Consider the following 17,994-nt stretch of genomic DNA (forward strand, 5'->3'; position numbering starts at 1 on the left):
ATTACAGAGTTAGGTTGACATAAGGCAGCTTACATCGACCTAACTCTGTCTACACTAAAATGCAGCTCCCACCAACGTAGCTCGCCCACTACACTGAATTAATAACGCCATCTCCGCGAGCACAGTGCTTCAGTCGATGTAGTTAGATCAACTCAGTCTCAGTGTAGATACTATGTTGCTTACATTGACTGTTGCTGCCTTTCATATGCCGTCCCACAATGCCCCACACTGATAGTTAAATTGGTGCAAGCACTGCTGGTGAGCATGCGCACTGCCGACACAAGGATCGTAGTGAGGATGTGCACAGTTTAATTTCTGTGATGGCTGTAAGTCGATGTAACTTAGGTCATCTTAATTTTGTACTGTAGACATGCCCTCAGTTAGGAAGCCTCAACTCTGTTCCCAGTTCTTATACTGAGATGTGGCTTATTACCAGAGAGATTACTGATAAACTCAGGAAACTGAGTAGCAGATACCGCCTCCTCAGTCCCCCCAAAACCTGTGTGGCGCATATAAAAAGCTCAGTATTCTTCTGTTGGGTGGCTGGGGGAGGCATGCCACCCTTCCCATTCTCCGGTCAGCATGTCTTGGGCCGGCCCGGGGCTGTTTGGGCTGGCCCAGGGGTTGGGGCTGCTGGGGCCGGTCCGGGGCGGCTCGGGATGCTGGGGCCAGTCCGGGACGGCTCGGGCCAGTCTGGGGCTGCTCAAGCTGGCACGGCTGGGGCCAGTATGGGGCTCCTCCAGCAGCGGGGGAGGGGAGACTTGAGTTTCCAGTGGATCCAGGGCTTCTCCAGCCATGGGGAGCGGGGGGCTCAGGGGCGAGCCCAGGGGGCTAGCCTCCCTGAAGGGGGTATCCACCCACCACCATGCTTATTACAACAATCTGTAACCCACTAACCCATCTTTTTGTTTTGTTTTGTCCTATGAATGCACAGGTGTTCACAGGTCACTCTACCTTGAATGGTCACTTACAATATGTGACAGGTTTCAGAGTAGCAGCCGTGTTAGTCTGAATTCGCAAAAAGAAAAGGAGTACTTGTGGCACATTAGAGACTAACAAATTTATTTGTGCATAAGCTTTCCGATGAAGTGAGCTATAGCTCACGAAAGCTTATGCTCAAATAAATTTGTTAGTCTCTAAGGTGCCACAAGTACTCCTTTTCTTTTTACAATGTGTGCTAACTATTTATGCGAAACAATCTGTTCCACCTTGCATTTAGCTTTGACACTCAGAATGCCATGCCAGACCTGAAAAGAGCTCTGTGCAGCTCGAAAGCTTGTCTCTCTCACCAACACAAGTTGGTCCAATAAGAGCTATTATCTCACCCACATTGTACCTCTTGAACAAGTCACTTAGGCTTTGTCTACACTAACACTTTTGTCGGTAAAACTTTTGTTGGTCAGAAGTGTGAAAAAAACAACAACACATCCCCGACTTACAAAAGTTTCATCGACAAAAGTGCTGGTGTGGACAGCACTATGTTGGCGGAAGACACTCTCCCGCCAACACAGAGGGACAGCGCTCTTAAATAAGATGGGAATAGATTAACAGTCAGGAAATATGGGAAATGTTGCATCTGTATGGGAAAGGAAAACTTACATGCCAACACATCAGTCACTCAGCTCCCTCATAAGACAAGCCCAGTCAGAGAGCTTCCAGCAAAGCCATTAAAATAGATGAATACTCCGGTCAGCCTCTTACAACAAAGAGAATAAAAAGCACATCACCACAGCCTGACACAGGATGAGTTAGTAGCTGAACAACTCCTGGTAGTGCTACTGCTTAAACCCTTTTATACCTTCCACAGGCTCCAAGCATCTTTCCAAAACACATTTATCAGAGGATATATGTACATAAAGTTCAGATCAACCCAGCAGCTACAGCAAAGCTGAAAGATAAGAGCTCAAATCCATGTAGAGACATGTCTAAAGCCAAAAACAGTGGCTTAAATGTTATCTGAACACTAGTGTATAGAAGAGAGATTTAAAAGGGTCCTAATCCTTTAGTGTGAGCTATGTAGACTTAGATCAGACATGAGATATGTTGTATCTTCGACCATCTTACACTATACATATAACATGCTAAAACATTCCTTTTGCAAGAACTCCATTACCTCTACAACGCTGCAGCACAGCAACAAAATGCACTCTCTCTCTCTCATGAAAACTTCAGCTCTGGAACATGACTATCAAAGCATATAAGAACCTCCAGTACTAACACACAATTGCATTGCCTCTATTATACTGCAACCTGGCAACATTACCTTAGTTCTCCTACAGCACCAAATCTGGAAAGCTCCAGCACTAAAACATGATTGCATTACTAGGGCTCAAAAAAATGCATTCATCAGAGGCAAGTCAAATTATTGCCCAAGAATGCTTTTTTCCACCAGGCCTGCCTGTCATTCCTCTCATTCTGCCTGCTTTTAGAATGAGTAGTGCATTGATCACAGGAACATTCCATGCTCCCTTTGATACAGGAATAATGAACACACAAGACAAAAGCACATCCAGGAACAGAGCAAGGGTTCTTGACCTCAAAGTCACAACCATCCAGCACTTCCCCTTCTGGAGCAGGCGGGGCTGTCTTGGCCAAGTGGGAAGGAAGGGTCAGTGGGCCTGTCCTGGTATGGTGACGTGAAAAAGTTGAGAACTACTAGAATAGAGGAAAGACAAAAGAGTCATATCCCAAGGAGGGAGGGAGACAGGAGTTCTGATTCCCCTCAATAAGTATCTGGAGGGGCAAGGAGACCAGTGTAACATCCTCACTGCACACCAGGGTTTCTTCAGTATTGCAGCAGCCTTCTTCAGTAGCTGATAGATTTAGGGCCAAATCCTGCTCATTTTACTCCACAGAGTTGTCCTATTGACTGCAATGAGACTACACCCATGAGTAAGGTGTAATTCAGACATGTGCTTAGTATTGAAAGGATCTTGTAAATTTTTGATCTCTGTTACTTTGTAACAACTGTTTTTAACAAAAGCTGTTCAGTATTTATGTATCAACTTGTGCTTTTAAGTCCATTTTTTCTCATTTACTTACAACTTGCCTTTAAAAAAATTTTTTTAAATTTTTCACTGTTTGTAATGCCCTTTCAGAAAGCTCAAAATACCTCTGATCATCTCAAAACACCTTGATCTCTGCAACAGCAACTTCAAGGGAAATCAACATAGCTCTGATTTGTTAACTTGCATCCACAGTACCAGCAGAAGAGAACATTGGTTTAGCCAGGGACCCCAAAATATTGATCACTGAGACATTTTTTAAAATAAGACCTGTAGATCTCAAAAAAGCAGAATGCAGATAGACCTTCCTCATGAGATAGCAATTTTAAAAGCAATGGACTCTTCCCAGCCACCCAAACCTCATTCCTGCACAGTCTTTCTAAGAAATAGTGAGTGAACAATAGGAGAGGAAGGCGGCCTGTGATCAGGGCACTACATTTGTACTTGAGAGACCCCAGTTCATTAAGTTTCACGGGTGAAACTGCAGAGAGACTAAACTAGACTAACAGGGCTGCTACGCTGAAACCCTGTCATCTGAAAGCAATGGGTTAATCCATTATTATAATTAGCCATTAGGGCATACAAACAAGCTGAAGTCCTCAGAGGATTCTTCTGCAAAAGCTTCTACGTAAACTCTTATAGTGAAACAAGAACCAGCAACCTCTCAGGGAGAAAAAGGGAAACTAATAATTTAATATGAAAAGTTAAAATATTTAAAGTAAATAAAGTTGAAACTAAAAAGATCTTTATAAAGCAAGGATAAAGAGGAGTATGTTTTGCTTGAATTTCATTTCATTCTGAAACTTCTGTGGCTGCTACTATACTATGTAATGTATATAGAGCCTAAACTTTCAGAGAAACAGGGACTACAAAAATCCATTATCTCACTTCTATTTTCTTTTAGATACCTGGTGTAGAACCTTCTGTTTTAGAAATAATCAAGTTAGATTTGTAATTAGAGAAAGAAAATTAACCCTGCTCTATGAAATGACTTGCTACTAACTTTTCTAAACTGATGATGTAGGGTTAAGCTTTTAAGATTTTGATTTATAATCTGGTGTTAATTGCAGGCTTTGGTAAAAAGGAAACTGTGCAACTGGCTGAGGTAGCTTTTTTTAAAAACTAGATTTTTATTATTAGCTACAGGCAGGTGTAAGTAGCGTTTAGTACACTGTCTCTACTTTTGAGGGTATATTTATTCCAAAATGTAATTTTCGGCAATGTAGTCTTAAGTAAATCTTTGTCCTCAAACTATACAAAGGTTTAATGTTGGCTCTCTAGTTCCTGGAACCTGAAATACAGTTAGAAAAAATGAGAAAAGCTGCAAGTGTGTGTGTGGGTTTCTGTTTTTTATTTTAAAGGAAGTAACAGCTGTTGCTCTCACACAGCATTCACAGATCTCCAGCAGTAAGACAAGTTCTTATTGCTTGTGCCAAGGCCAACGCATTAGTGATATGTTTCCCCAAAGTCATCAGTATAGATGAAGCTTAAAGGACATGAACAAACTAACGGGTGGAGGGCATGGGTAACAGCTAATGTACGCTTGATTTAAAGGGCACAGCTACAGTCACACCAATTAAACAGGTACTAAGAGCTCCATTCTCCTTGCTCAGTGCTGAGTGATGCATTGACCTGACCTGTGCTGTTATCCATGTAGGTTACTGGCTCCCCATTCTTAGAAATTTGTGCTCAAGCTGTCTGGTTTAGGTTGCAAGCTCACTTCATCGGATGCAACGATGTAGCTCACAAAAGCTTATGCTCAAATAAATTTGTTAGTCTCTAAGGTGCCACAAGTACTCCTTTTCTTTTTGCGGATACAGACTAACACGGCTGCTACTCTGAAACCAGTTTTACTGTAGTACTAATCCCACTCTAAATCCTTCATAACAAACATGCGCTGTTTAGATATATGGTTCCTAGTTCCTGCCTAGATTGTGGCATGAAGCCACTCCAGTTTCTGACATGAAATGCCTCTATAACATTTTCTTCTAGTCCTATTGGTAGGTGGCCACAATGCAAATGTATTGAGAGGTGCTCTATACCAGTGGCTCTCAAACTTTTTTACTGGTGACCCCTTTCACAAAGCAAGCCTCTGAACGTAACCCCCCTTATAAATGAAAAACACTTTTTAGATATTTAACACCATTATAAATGCTGGAGACAAAACGGGCTTTGGGGTGGAGGTTGACAGCTTGCGACCCACCATGTAATAATCTCGCGACCCTTTGAGGGGTCCCGACCCCCAGTTTGAGAACCCCTGCTCTACACACTGCAGTGGAGAAAAACAGAACAGTAAGTGAGCTAAACAACAAACTCTTCAAACACACAATCCTCCAGAATGTTAGATATTTCTTTTACACTGAACGTTGCTGAAATGTGTTATTTCTTACCATAATACCACATATGATACCTGTAGTAAACTGCTTCATTTCCCCATGTCTTATCTCAGTTGAACAAAGCTTGAAAAATTTGCTTGCCAGAAGTCAATAAGAATCTTTCTCTGCCCACTGGGTGACAGTAGTGGAGTTAAAATGACCTTCTTTTGGTCACTTTCACTGCTGTCCATCATGCACTGAAACAGAGAAACTTATCAATGTCTTGTCAGTTTCCTCCAGCTGCTCTGAAAACTCATACAAAGGTGAAGAGAAGTCTCTCTCCAACCCCCGCTCCTCTGTTCTCTGGAGAGTGCCTTAGGGCATGGCTACACTTGCAGATGTAGAGCGCTGTGAGTTAAACCAGCTCTAGGAGAGCACTGCAGTGTGTTCACACTGTCAGCTGCTAGCGCACTGGCATGGCCTCATTTGCAGCACTTGCAGCGGCACTGGGAGCGGTGCATCATAGGCAGCTATTCCACAGAGCACCTCTTCCCATTCTGGCGCTGTGGCTTGTGGGAAAGGGGGGGGTGCGGGACATTCTGGGTCCTGTCCCAATGCCCCATGATGCGTTGCTTCTCATCCCAGCAATCTCTGTGCTTCCGTCCACATTTGGCACCATCTTTCAATGTTTTTTGTACTGCGTGCTCTGTCTTCCCTTTCGTCTGCAGGAATGGATCCTGAAGGGCTGAGGAATATGCTGATGGGTCTCAGCAGCACGTCACAAATGGCAGTTGAGTTACTCCTTAAGCTACAAACTGGCAGTGAGGAGTTCAATGATGATGTCGATTTGCATAACGCATATGACACAAGATTGCTTGTGGCATTCATGTTCACCGCAGTGGAACGCCGCTTTTGGGCTCGGGAAACAAGCACTGAGTGGTGGGATCACATCGCCATGGAAGTCTGGGATGACGAGCAGTGGCTGCAGGACTTTCGGATGAGAAAAGCCACTTTCATGGGACTGTGTGATGAGCTCGCCCCCACCCTGCAGTGCAAGGACACGAGATTGAGAGCTGCCCGGATGGTGGAGAAGCGGATGGCTATTGCAATCTGGAAGCTGGCAACTCCAGACAGCTACCGATCAGTCGCTAACCAGTTTGGGAAAGTCGACCACTGGAATAGTGTTGATGCAAGTTTGCAGGGCCATTAATCGCATCCTGCTCAGAAGAACCGTGACTCTGGATAACGTGCATGACATGTGGCTAGCTTTGCACAAATGGGTTTCCCTAACTGCGGAGGGGCGATAGATGGCATGCATATTCCAATTCTGGCACCAGCCCACCTAGCCTCCAAGTACATAAATTGGAAGGGGTATTTCTCTATGGTTCTCCAGGCGCTTGTGGATCATCATGCGCGTTTCAGTGACATTAATGCAGGCTGGTCCGGAAAGGTGCACAGACCTGTTCAGGAAGCTGCAAGCCGGGACTTTCTTCCCAGACCAGAAGATAACTGTAGGGGAAGTCGAAATGCCCATTGTGATCCACGGCTTACCCTTTAATGCTGTGGCTCATGAAACCCTACACAGAGAGCCTTGACAGCAACAAGGAGCGGTTCAAGAACAGGCTGAGTTGGTGCAGAATGACTGTGGAGTGTACTTTTGGTTGTTTAAAGGGCCGCTGGCGCTCTCTGTATGGGAAGATGTACCTCCATAACATTTGTGAAGGGAAGGGTGAAAGATTCACTAAGGCATGGACCTTGGAGGTTCAACACCTGGAGGCTGAATCTGAACAGCCAGAGAGCAGGGCTATTAGAGGGGCTCAGCGCGGGGCTGCAAGGAATAGGGATGCCTTGAGGGAGCAATTTTGACTGAAAGCCACCAGTAATGTTTGGTGCCCTGCACAGGAGTGAAGTGCAGTGGTTCCAATGTTAGTAGGAATCTGTGTTTGCTAAACTGACTTGCAGTGCCTGTTGCTTTCCTGGGCTAAGGTATCTTTTACTTAATACAATAATAAAGAATGTTTTCAAAGCCAAAAAAATCCATTTATTGAAAAGAAAATTAATTTATTGAAAAGAAACAGAACTGCCCTAACCCTCCTCGCCCCAAGAGCCCGTACCGAACAACTTCCTTCCCAAAATAAAAGCCACTTACCAGGCACCTCCTCTGGTGTTTGTTCTTCCCCAAGCACTGGCCACTGTGACTGGCTACCTTCCTCCTGGCTTGAGAACAGCTCCCGGCTTCATGCATCTAGGGATGCCGGGCTGTCCCCCTCCTCCTCAGCACTCTCGCTCCCGCTTTCCTCCTCCTCCTGCCTTGTTCAACAGGGCTCTGAAGTGTCCATGGTGATCTTCGGAGTGGAGGTGGAGTCACCCCCAAGTATTGCGTCCAGCTCTTTGTAGAAACGGCAGGTCATGGGGTCGGCACCGGACTAGCGGTATGCCTCACAGGCTTTGTGGTAGGCATTCTGCATCTCCCTCACTTTAACCCGCACTACAGTGCGTCACAGTCATGGCCCTTGATATCTGCCCAAAGGTATCGTAATTCCTACAGCTGGAGTGCAGCTGGGACTGGACAGCTTCCTCCAACCAAACACTGATGAGGTCCACCACCTCGCCACTGTTCCATACTGGGGATCGCCTGGCACATGGAGGCATGGTCACCTGGAAAGATTCACTGAGAGCACTCCACGCCTTGCTGACCAAACAGGAAGGGGATTTTAAAAATTCCCAGAGAATTTAAAGGGCAGGTCTGATGGTTGGTCACCTGAGGGCAGGGCAGTAGAGTTCAAAGTGATGACCAGAGTGGCTAGAACAGGTATCGTGGGACACTTCTGGAGGCCGATCAGAGTGCATTAATAGACCAGGGCGTCCACATTGGCGCCGCAGCACTCCAGCCGGGGTGCATCAAGCATTATGCTTCTCATCAAGATGAATTACCAGGAGCACTCCAGCCACGGAGTCTGGGCGCTCTACGTGCCTTGCCAGTGTAGACGCGTCATGAGTTATGGCGCCCGGGGCTGCTTTAATGTGCTCTAACTCACAAGTGTAGCCATGTCCTTAGAAGCAGAAGACAAGGTTTGTGCCGCTTCTGTTACTGTTAAGCCCTGTGCACTAGGGGTATGTCTACACTGCCCATGTCACATCACGGCTGCGGCAGCACTGTGAGGTGGGCAGCGTAGACACACTTTATAGCCAGGGGAGAACTCTCCCAGCGATAAAAAGAAACCCCACCCCGAACGAGCAGTGGGAGCTTTATCATAGCGCTGTCAATACTGGCATATTTCAGCACTACAACTTTTGTCAGTCAGGGGTGTGTTTTTTCACACCCCTGAAGGACAAAAGTTTTAGCGCTGAAAGTGGCAGTGTAGAAACAACCGAGGATTAGTTTATTTCTTACTGGTATCCTAAAGGGCTCAGTGAACCAGTGTTAGCAATGACTAGCGTAGATAAGGCTCCTGCTTCTAGATCTATTTTTATTTCCAGCAGCTGCAGGAGGGAAAGACAGCATTGATTCTCTCACCGATTTGCTATGCTTGTACCCTTCGGAGTGGCTTTCTCTCATGGCTTCTAGCTAGTATGTGTCTATTTCAGGCCTGGCATTTGAGACTAAAAATCACAACCAACACCACATTAAACTAACCAACAACACTTGCTATGGCTAGGGGTATGTAGTTCAGTCAAGAGCACTTAATCATCATGCAGGTTTGGAAATAGTTGAAATGAAAGTTTATACACCTGTAAGTCAGAAGTCCTTTTTAATCTGAAGAAAGGGGAAAACAATCTTGCAGATGCAGCAGTATAGGAAACAAAACATATCCCTGGAATATTTGATATTTACTGTAATGAAAAAGTAAATGCAGAGGAACTGACTGGCAGGCTTAGTTGTAAACGCCTCACACTTGCAATGTTATGGTGAAGAGGCCCCCTACCGGCCACAACCCCATAAACTCCTCAGATGATTTAGCTGTACAATCAACTGTAAGAACAGCCTTGAGGCAACTGCAGCTAAAGGTGTGGTTAGCAGAGATATACATCCTCAGGGTGCACTGGAAGCATTCATCTGTCATTTTGTGAGTTGTACTGAGCTCCTGAACCCTTTGGTAGCCTGCCCTATGTTATTCAATAACTAAAAATGCCCAGTGGAAAATTTAAGTCTATCTTTGTAAAAAGAAATAGCTCCTTATCTCCAGGCTGCCTGACTTATTCATAAAACTAGCCACAACTGTGGCTCCCCACACACAAGTCTTGTCTGGCTCTTCTCCCCCTTCCTTGGGACATCCTGACACAGCATGTAGAAGGGAAGTGGATGAAGCAGAAATGATTAAATAAAATGAGAGAAAGCAGCAGAATGAAGCAATCCTTAATGCTGTAATATTCAGGGTTGCTTGGAGAACTTGACATTGTTTAGCAGTTAAAGGTCTTCTGCAGATTAAAATAAGGGAGGCTTAATGGCTATAGACAATTTCTGTTTATAATCCTTGTTTATGTTCACATAGCACAAGTAGCTGGTTTAGACTTTTTCCAGCCACACTGACGTAGGAAATGATGTAAAACATGGCAAGTGACTAAGTACGGACGTAGGGAAGAATTCAGTTTTATCTGAACTGCTGCAAAGGCACCTATAACCTTGGTATCTCAAGTGCCTTGCAGTTAGGGAGGGGAAGGTTCCCATTCCAGTATTGTAAAAGGCTTTGTCCTTGTTTTTATTACTTGCCACTATGCACAGATACTAAAGCCATATCCAGTAGTGTGACTTCTGCATCCTTCCTCCCTATCCACAGGGGATTCCAGCTGCAGGCACTATTAAGAGAATGCAGGGCTCATCCGGCCTTCTGTGGGAAGAATTTCAAACATCCAACCCTTCAGGTGTACTAGAGGATCTAGAAAGTCCTTGATCTTTAAAATAGACTGACAGCTGAAATATAACCACCTGTTTGCAGAGCGTGGCTGGGATCTGCTCAGAATGCTCAGGGTTTTGCAGTTTGGTAGACTTCCTCCTGTATTGTCACAGCTAAAGAACCATCTCCCCCACACTGAGAAGAGCACCATTGGTCTCAATGGTTTTAAATCAAGAAGTGACACAAGGTCTCCAGCACCAGACTCCAGCATATGTGCTGAAATGATGATTAAATAGCCCTCACAAATGACTATCCTTCACTAAAAGAGGAGAAGCTCAGAACTGGGACCGGTGTAATGATCTTGAGCAGAATGATGAGAACGCCCACATGTGAGAAGAGGGCAACAATGTCAGAGGCAGAGTCATCACCAGAACTGGGTGTACATGAAGACTATTTATGAGATGGCTCTGACAAGATACATCTGCTCTCCAGCCCCAGGAAAAAAAACCATGCACCACAAACAAGCCTCCAATATCTCAGTCAGTACTGTGCTGACCCTCTGGAGAGAACAGCAGGGGTGAAAGGATGTTTGCCCTGTTATTTCTAGGCAGCAAAACAATATGTAAAACCTCAAGGAACATAGAGGACTTCACAAAGCTATAGGGAGAAGCCAAAGAGCTGCGACACAAGAATTAACACTCCCCTAGGACTGTTCTTATCCCTGACCTAAGGGGGCCTCCATGTCTTCTACCTTGGGGTGGCACCATAGCAGAGGTGCAATGAGAGTTCTTCTAAAGCGGGCAAAATGCTGCCACTGAGCCTAATGACAGCCTAGCACCCTCACAACCCCCCCACCCCCACAGGAGATGAGGGGATGCAGCCTGATCAAGGAAATATAACAAGGTGGAGATGGGAGGGGGAATGGAGGGAGGAGAAGCACAGTCGGGGGGTGGGGGTGGGGGGAGCTGGAGTGAAGGGATGGGGGGGACACAGTCTGACCGGGAGCAGATGGGGGTTGGGGCATGTGAGAAGTGAGGGGCACAGTCTGGCTAGGGAACCTGGATGTGGAAGAGGCAGAGTCTGTCTGGCCCATGAGTATGGGGAGTGCAGGGCATGGTCTGACAAGGGGCCTGGGAGTGGTGGTGGGGAACAGTCTGATGGGGGGAACAGTCTGACATGGGGTTGTAGGAGTCTGGGCACAGTCTGACAAGATGAGATGCACAATCTGATGGGGACACAATCTGACTGGCAAGTATGGGGGTGAAGAGCACAATCAGAGGGGCACAGTCTAACTGGAGGCATGGGAGTGGGGGACACAGTCTAACATGGGGTTATAGGAGTCGGGGCACAGTCTAATTGGGGATGAGGGACACAATCTGACTGGTAGATGTGGGGGGGACACAGTCTGACCCAGGGGCTATGGGAGTGGTGGGGCACAGTCTGACGGGAAGCAGAGTCTGACATGGGGTTGTAGAAGTTGGGGCACAGTCTGATTGGGGATGACGGACACAGTCTGATGAGGGGCACAGTCTGACTGGTAGATATGGGGGGGGGGGGGGCACAGCCTGACCCAGGGGCTATGGGAGAGGAGAGCCACAGCCTGACCCAGGGGCTATGGGAGAGGAGGGCCACAGCCTGACCCAGGGGCTATGGGAGAGGAGGGCCACAGCCTGACCCAGGGGGATGAGGGGCACAGCCTGACCCAGGGGCTATGGGAGAGGAGGAGTACAGCCTGACCCAGGGGGATGAGGGGCACAGCCTGACCCAGGGGGATGAGGGGCACAGCCTGACCCAGGGGCTATGGGAGAGGAGGGCCACAGTCTGACCCAAGGGGATGAGGGGCACAGCCTGACCCAGGGGGATGAGGGGCACAGCCTGACCGGGGGCTATGGGAGAGGAGGGCCACAGTCTGACCCAAGGGGATGAGGGGCACAGCCTGACCCAGGGGGATGAGGGGCACAGCCTGACCGGGGGCACAGCCTGGGTCGCGGAGCCGGGGCAGTGCCGAGGCCGGGCTCCGGGCGCTGGGCTCTTCGGTCAGAGCCGGCCCAGCGCGGCGGCAGCCTGAGGCCCGGCCCGCGGGCCCCCCGCCCCCGCCGCACGCACCTTCTGGCGGATCTGGCCGGACGTGGAGACCTTGCGGATGAGCTTGTGCGGCGAGCCCGGCTCCTGCTCCGGCTCGCTGTCGGACGACTCCTCCGCCGCGGCGGCGGCAGCAGCAGCGACCCCGACCTGGGGCCGCGAGGCGCCCGCCGCCGCCATGCTGCAGGCTGAGGCGCGGGGCCGCCCCGCGCCCCCCCTAGCGGCCGGCGCGAACGTGTCTGTGACGCGCCCCCTGGCGGGCAGAGGCGGAGCCTGCAAGGTCCAGCCGGGAGACCCCCTCCCCACACCCCCATCGCGGGCTGCGAGAAGGGCGCAGGCCCAGCGCGTGTGCTCACGTCGGGTAAGGTTCTGTGGTGCCCTGGTCTGTCTCCTGCGGGCTCAACGCGTGGGGGGGGGCATCAGCACTGACCCCCTCCCCCGCACATTGGCTGAGGGGAATCTGCCCCCCCTCAGGAGCTCTCACCCCCAGCCCTTCCGTTCAGCCCCCCTTGCCCTCCTCCGTTCAGCCCCCGCATTCGCCCCCCGCTCCCTCTGAGCAGCCCTCCTCCCCACGGCTCTGACCTTCATCTCCACGGATGAGACAGGCACACCCATACCCCCGTAGCGGGCCGTCCTCCATGACTTCCCAACACCAGCACACACAGTGCTGACCCACAGTGGCATTCAGATCCCAGTTCTCTAGTCAAAACCGGCACCGTACTGGCCTCAGCCACTTTCACTATGACTAAAAATAGGAGGACTTGGGGCACCTTAGAGACTAACCAATTTATGTTTTATTTATTTTTTGCTCAAATAAATTGGTTAGTCTCTAAGGTGCCCCAAGTCCTCCTGTTCTTTTTGCGGATACAGACTAACACGGCTGCTACTCTGAAACCTGTCTCTATGACTGTGGACAATACGATCTCCCACGTTCCCCCAGAGCCGAAGACTTTTGACTCCTTCACTGCATTCCCAACCTCCATCGCACAGAAGACCATCCCCCGGCGCCTCCTTGATGGACTGTAGAGAGACCAGAGCTACTCCACAACTATGAGTGTAGAGACCGAGAACTGGAAAAGCCCTCTTGACATCACTGCACTGGTAGGGGCAAGAAGGTACCAGACCCATCTTGTGGATGGGCAGCTGAATTACACCATGCAAATTATCATGGGGACTTTAAAATCAACACCATGGCTTTCTATATTAGCAAACATCAGACCTCAAGCTGTCGATCAAGATGTAGCCACGGCATGAGATCTTAAATGGTTTGAAGACTACCCAGTACTTCCCATCTGGCAGGCTATGGCTAACATACCCCAACGATACCTGAAATTGCAAAAACCATCATGAACCACACGTGACCACCTCATGTCTCTAGATCTGACCAGAGAATGGCAAAGCATCTGGACCTCACCTACCATTCAAAATAAGCACATTATTATTGAGCCAACAAGGCGCTGGCCCAGTTTTGACTTGCCACGCGGACTTTGGACCACACTGAAGCACATCCAACAAAGTATGGAAGATGCTGCTACTTGATGCACAAGTGGAACATCAAAGACTCCCCTCCATGCGACTGTGGTGTGAACATCCAAACCATCAAACACATTATAACACAGTGCCCCAAATATGGATTCAAAGGCGAACTGGACGATATGCACAGTGTCAGAGGGGAGGCCTCGAAATGGATTATGGACCTACAACTGCAGCTATAGAATGTTGCTTTCCAGATGCCATATGCGTGCAAAAGGGAGAGGCCATCCCCATCCAACTGGCCCCCTCACTTCACCCCCCATTGTTCCCCAGCCCCCTCAATTCATCTCCCCAGCCTCCCCTCTGCTCTTCCTGGGGCTCTTCACCCACCTCCCCAGGCCTGGGGGGCTGCAGCAGGGTCCCTACCCACCTTGGCCCCTGCCCAGCCCAGATATTGTAGCGGGGGAGGAGCAGAGGAGATGACCTGTGGCTCACAGGAGGGGAGAGGGGAGAAGGGGACAGCACCACCCCAAGCTAGAGGACACTTTCTCTCCCTCCTCCCCGCACTCCTGTGCAAGCTCATGGAGGGATGGAGTAGAGCTCAGTCTGGCCTCTGCTACAGCTCTGATTGGCTGCTCTTCCCCAGGAGGCAGGGCAGGGAGGCAGACAGCCAATCAGGGGGCTTCCTCCCCCCAGCAGGGCTGAAGTACAGAAGAGGGTGAAGCTGCTCAGGAGGTGGGAGGGGCTGGGTGAAATCCCCTGATGCAGGAAGAAGAAATCAGGAGAGTTGGTAAGAGGGTCAATCGGCTCCCTCCGTCTCTGCAACACCAAGCCTGGGAAGGGGCAGAGGGGGATGAGGAGCCCTGGAACTGCAACCCCCTTCCCCAGCCTGCAAAGGGAAGAGGAGACTCTTCGAGGCCCAGAACAACCACACTCTTTACATTTTGGAAAGTGGGCAACACTAACAGTCACACGCACATGGGTGGGTAGGGGAAGGTCAGAATATCAAACCAGATCAAAAACCACAGTATCTTTTAAAACCCTCATGTTGGGGGGGTCTAATGAATGGTTTTTGAACTTCTGGAGTCCACAACCCTGATATCTATTGCCAGCCGTAAGTAATCAAAAATCACGAGTCAGGTCCTAACATACGATGATTGACTTAAAGCTCATGAGATATTTTTTAAACTAATATGGAGGTTTTATTGTCTTTCTGGTTTTCAAGCTTTTCTCCATAGGCATGGGGGCTAGAATATTTTTTTTAAATGAAAGATTTTTACCTACTCAGAAGATTCTAGGAACTGAGGTGCTAAGAAAATCACCAAATACTGTGTGCAACTTACACTAAAATCACGAATTGGAAACACTACACAATAGAAAGTGGAACCAGGTTTAGGCACCTTTTAGAGAACTGTACCTTTTAGACAAAGGATAGATGTAAGGCGAAGACCAGTAAAGTCCCATCAATGGTTTGGAATGACAGAACAGAAAGATGAATGAGGCTGTGAAGCAGGTACAAGGTAGAAAGTGGTGGAAAGCCTTCATTTGGCCCCACTGTTGCCATTGTGCTGACAGATGGGAATCGAAGAAGAAAAATTGCCTTGAGATCTGTTGCTTCCAGAGCTGATCAGGTTGGCAGTGTTTTGACTCACTAGACCAATAAACAGCATATTCTCCCACTATGATATACATTTCTGCTTCTACATTTCTCACCCTCCCTACAGCTTCCACCCACTACTGGTGACCAGGGAGGCTTTACTCTTTCCAGTTCCAGTGCAGGACCTACAAGCATCTGTATATGACCACTGATTGGGAATACAGCACTGGGTTGTCAGCAATTGCAAAGAAAAATTGAGAGAACATGCTCAGCCCCGCCATCTCAGCCCCTCGCTCATCTACACAAAGCTAGAACAGACATCAAGGGATATTCATTAGGTTATGCTCTATTGGCAGGGCATGCTTAATGAATAGGGGCATACATTTGTCTCACCCCTAACTTGAGACAAAACTGCTGATCTTTAGGGTTCCCCCCCCCCCCATAACAAGGTCACAATCTTTATAGCCTATTGAACAAGTCCCCTGCATGATTTTTCACTAATTTGACTATATATATTTCCCATATAGTCAAAGGTGGGAGAGTAACCTGTGCTGGGTTCTGAATGGTTTTAAAATATTAAATTTAAATACACATTATTACAAAATAAGGTTTTGCTCAAAATAATGGGGCATCAGGCTTTCAACATTTTTTAATCAGCGTTATTAATAATGTACTGGAGCAAAGAATTACTGCCACCTAAAAGAGAATGGCTTTGTAAATTGGCTGCATGAATGACTTTGGGGAAAAATTAATCAAATGAGATTGTTCAGGATTTTTGATAATCTGCAGGTTTTTGTGCGGGGGAGGGAGAAGTAGGTAGAACAGTTACACTGGCTTTGTTCTTTCCGTTGAGAAATTCCACGGGTAGACTGGGCAAAACAGTTACTTGGCTGATGTGTGAGATGCTAGCTTGTGTGTAGGTTTCTGCAAGGAGCTTGCCTCTCTCTTGCAAGACTGTGTAGTCTTCAACACAAGTAGTGTATTGATACCACTCAGCTCCTTCATCAGACTGAGCTGGAGTGGTACTTTTGCTTACACAGCATGTGACTAAGACAGGGGCATAAATTAATATTTATCATACAGTAATGCCTAGAGGCCCCAACTGAGAACAGGGCTCCATTGTGTTCAGACACAGAGTAAAAGATCGTCCCTCCCCTGAAAGACTTACAGTCTAAACAGACAAGACAAGCAAAGGGTCGGAGGGGAAACAGAGGCACAGAAAGGTGCCTAAGAAGGTAAGTCGCAGAGCCAGAGATAGCAATTGGGTCTCTTCGTTCCCACCTCTTCTAGAGGAAAGTGAATTGGCTGGAGATAATTTCAGAGAAGAGTGAGGAAGTGCTGGGGTTGAGGGAGCAGCAATCTCTAGAGAATATGACAAGGAAGAGATCAGTTCTTGCCTGTTAATGAATGCACCTGACATTTGTCACCAAGGTATGCCAGAATTGCCCCTGGTTTCCAGGTAGCTGCAGTAACCAGAGTGTTTACTCATGTAGGCCAAAGCCTTGTCCAAACCCTCTATTCCTGTGTGCCCTCAAGAATGGAGTATCACACTGTATTCTCTATGGAGGTTTGAAGATTCCCTTGGAAGAACTCTTTATCTGTTTCCATAAAGCACCATGCACATCATCAACAATTAACAAGCAATTAAGCTTCAGCTAGGGTTGTGTTGATTACATGTGTGCTGTGCTAGCAGCATTGACTGATTTTCTCCTGTGTATGGCTCAAAAGGTTGACTTTGATCTATAGAGCCCTAGAGGGGTTGTGTCTGGGCTACCTTAGAGTACTTCTCTCTGCTTCTGCACCATTCTAACTATTGAGATCAGCTGGTGCATGCATAGTAACAGTCCTCAGACTACAGTGCAGTCTCCCAGGAGAGGGGGGAGACACAGCACGCTCAGTACGCTCTTGCCTCTAAAATGTGTTTCTCCTCTTAGTCCAATGCATCAAAGTGTTGTCCTTCAGGAAAGGATGAAATGCTCATCTATTCAGGCTTTTGCCTGTGGCCAGACACATTTTAACTGAAAAATAAGACTGTCACCCACCTCTGTCATTCCCTTGCAGCCATTTCCACTCCTAAACTCTTCCACTGCAATCTAACTGAATTTCTAGGCACAACAACACAGATTAACACTGTTTTTTCTTTTCTTCCAATGTAGCAACGGTAGAAGCAACCTGTTATAGGTACTTTCCACCTGCTTTATTTTGCAACATCTTAGTCTCCTGCCCTCCCGTCAGCTCTGACATCAGCATCCTGTATATCAGACAGCACTAATGAATAGCAACCAGTTTGCTTTTCCTCTCTCCCACCTACTCAGGGTGACAGCTGGTTCCTGACACCAAATTGCACTGTATTTTTCAATCTAAAGCTATGCTTTTCTGACTCAGTCTTTCTACACACCATTCTTCAGTAGTGTTGTTAGCATTAGACAAGACAGAAATAAAACACTCTCCAGCAATCTCGCAAGAGGCCTCAGGAAAACCTGCCTATATAATGCATGAATGGCAGGTGTATTTGATCCTGTAGGGTACAGGAGTATCCGGGCTCTTCTTTTAACCCAGCCTGTTAGAGCACATTAGAACCCTGCACAAAGCTGCTCAGATCTTTTGTGAGCTATTGTGATAAATGGGCTTGTTAACTCCACCAGAATACAGATGAGCAATGGAAGCAACCTCTGCTCAAGGAACTA

The 17,994-nt window shown here is 47.7% G+C and overlaps 1 protein-coding gene and 1 long non-coding RNA gene across 6 annotated transcripts in view; both read right to left on the bottom strand.

Annotated features, from left to right (window-relative positions):
* Positions 1–17,767, bottom strand: part of DGKD (diacylglycerol kinase delta) — an 86,165-nt gene extending 68,398 nt beyond the window's left edge. For 2 of the 5 annotated variants that reach the window (XM_043522617.1, XM_043522616.1), the window contains exon 1: positions 17,350–17,767. In XM_043522617.1, the coding sequence (XP_043378552.1) occupies positions 17,350–17,358 (9 nt within the window). In that variant the 5' untranslated portion in view covers positions 17,359–17,767. Of the gene's footprint in view, positions 1–12,261; positions 12,518–17,349 lie in introns of those variants that run through there. The other 3 variants (XM_043522615.1, XM_037908245.2, XM_037908247.2) reach the window with 2 other exon arrangements.
* LOC122461718 lies at positions 1,149–12,185 on the bottom strand. The gene is made up of 3 exons (XR_006283837.1): positions 9,156–12,185; positions 7,905–7,910; positions 1,149–4,843 (listed from the first exon to the last, which is right to left on the bottom strand). It is a non-coding gene; the product is annotated as an uncharacterized LOC122461718 (long non-coding RNA).
* Positions 17,768–17,994: the final 227 nt, after the last annotated feature.

Source organism: Chelonia mydas, chromosome 9 (genome assembly GCF_015237465.2).
Source record: "Chelonia mydas isolate rCheMyd1 chromosome 9, rCheMyd1.pri.v2, whole genome shotgun sequence".
NCBI classification, from domain to species: Eukaryota; Metazoa; Chordata; order Testudines; family Cheloniidae; genus Chelonia; species Chelonia mydas.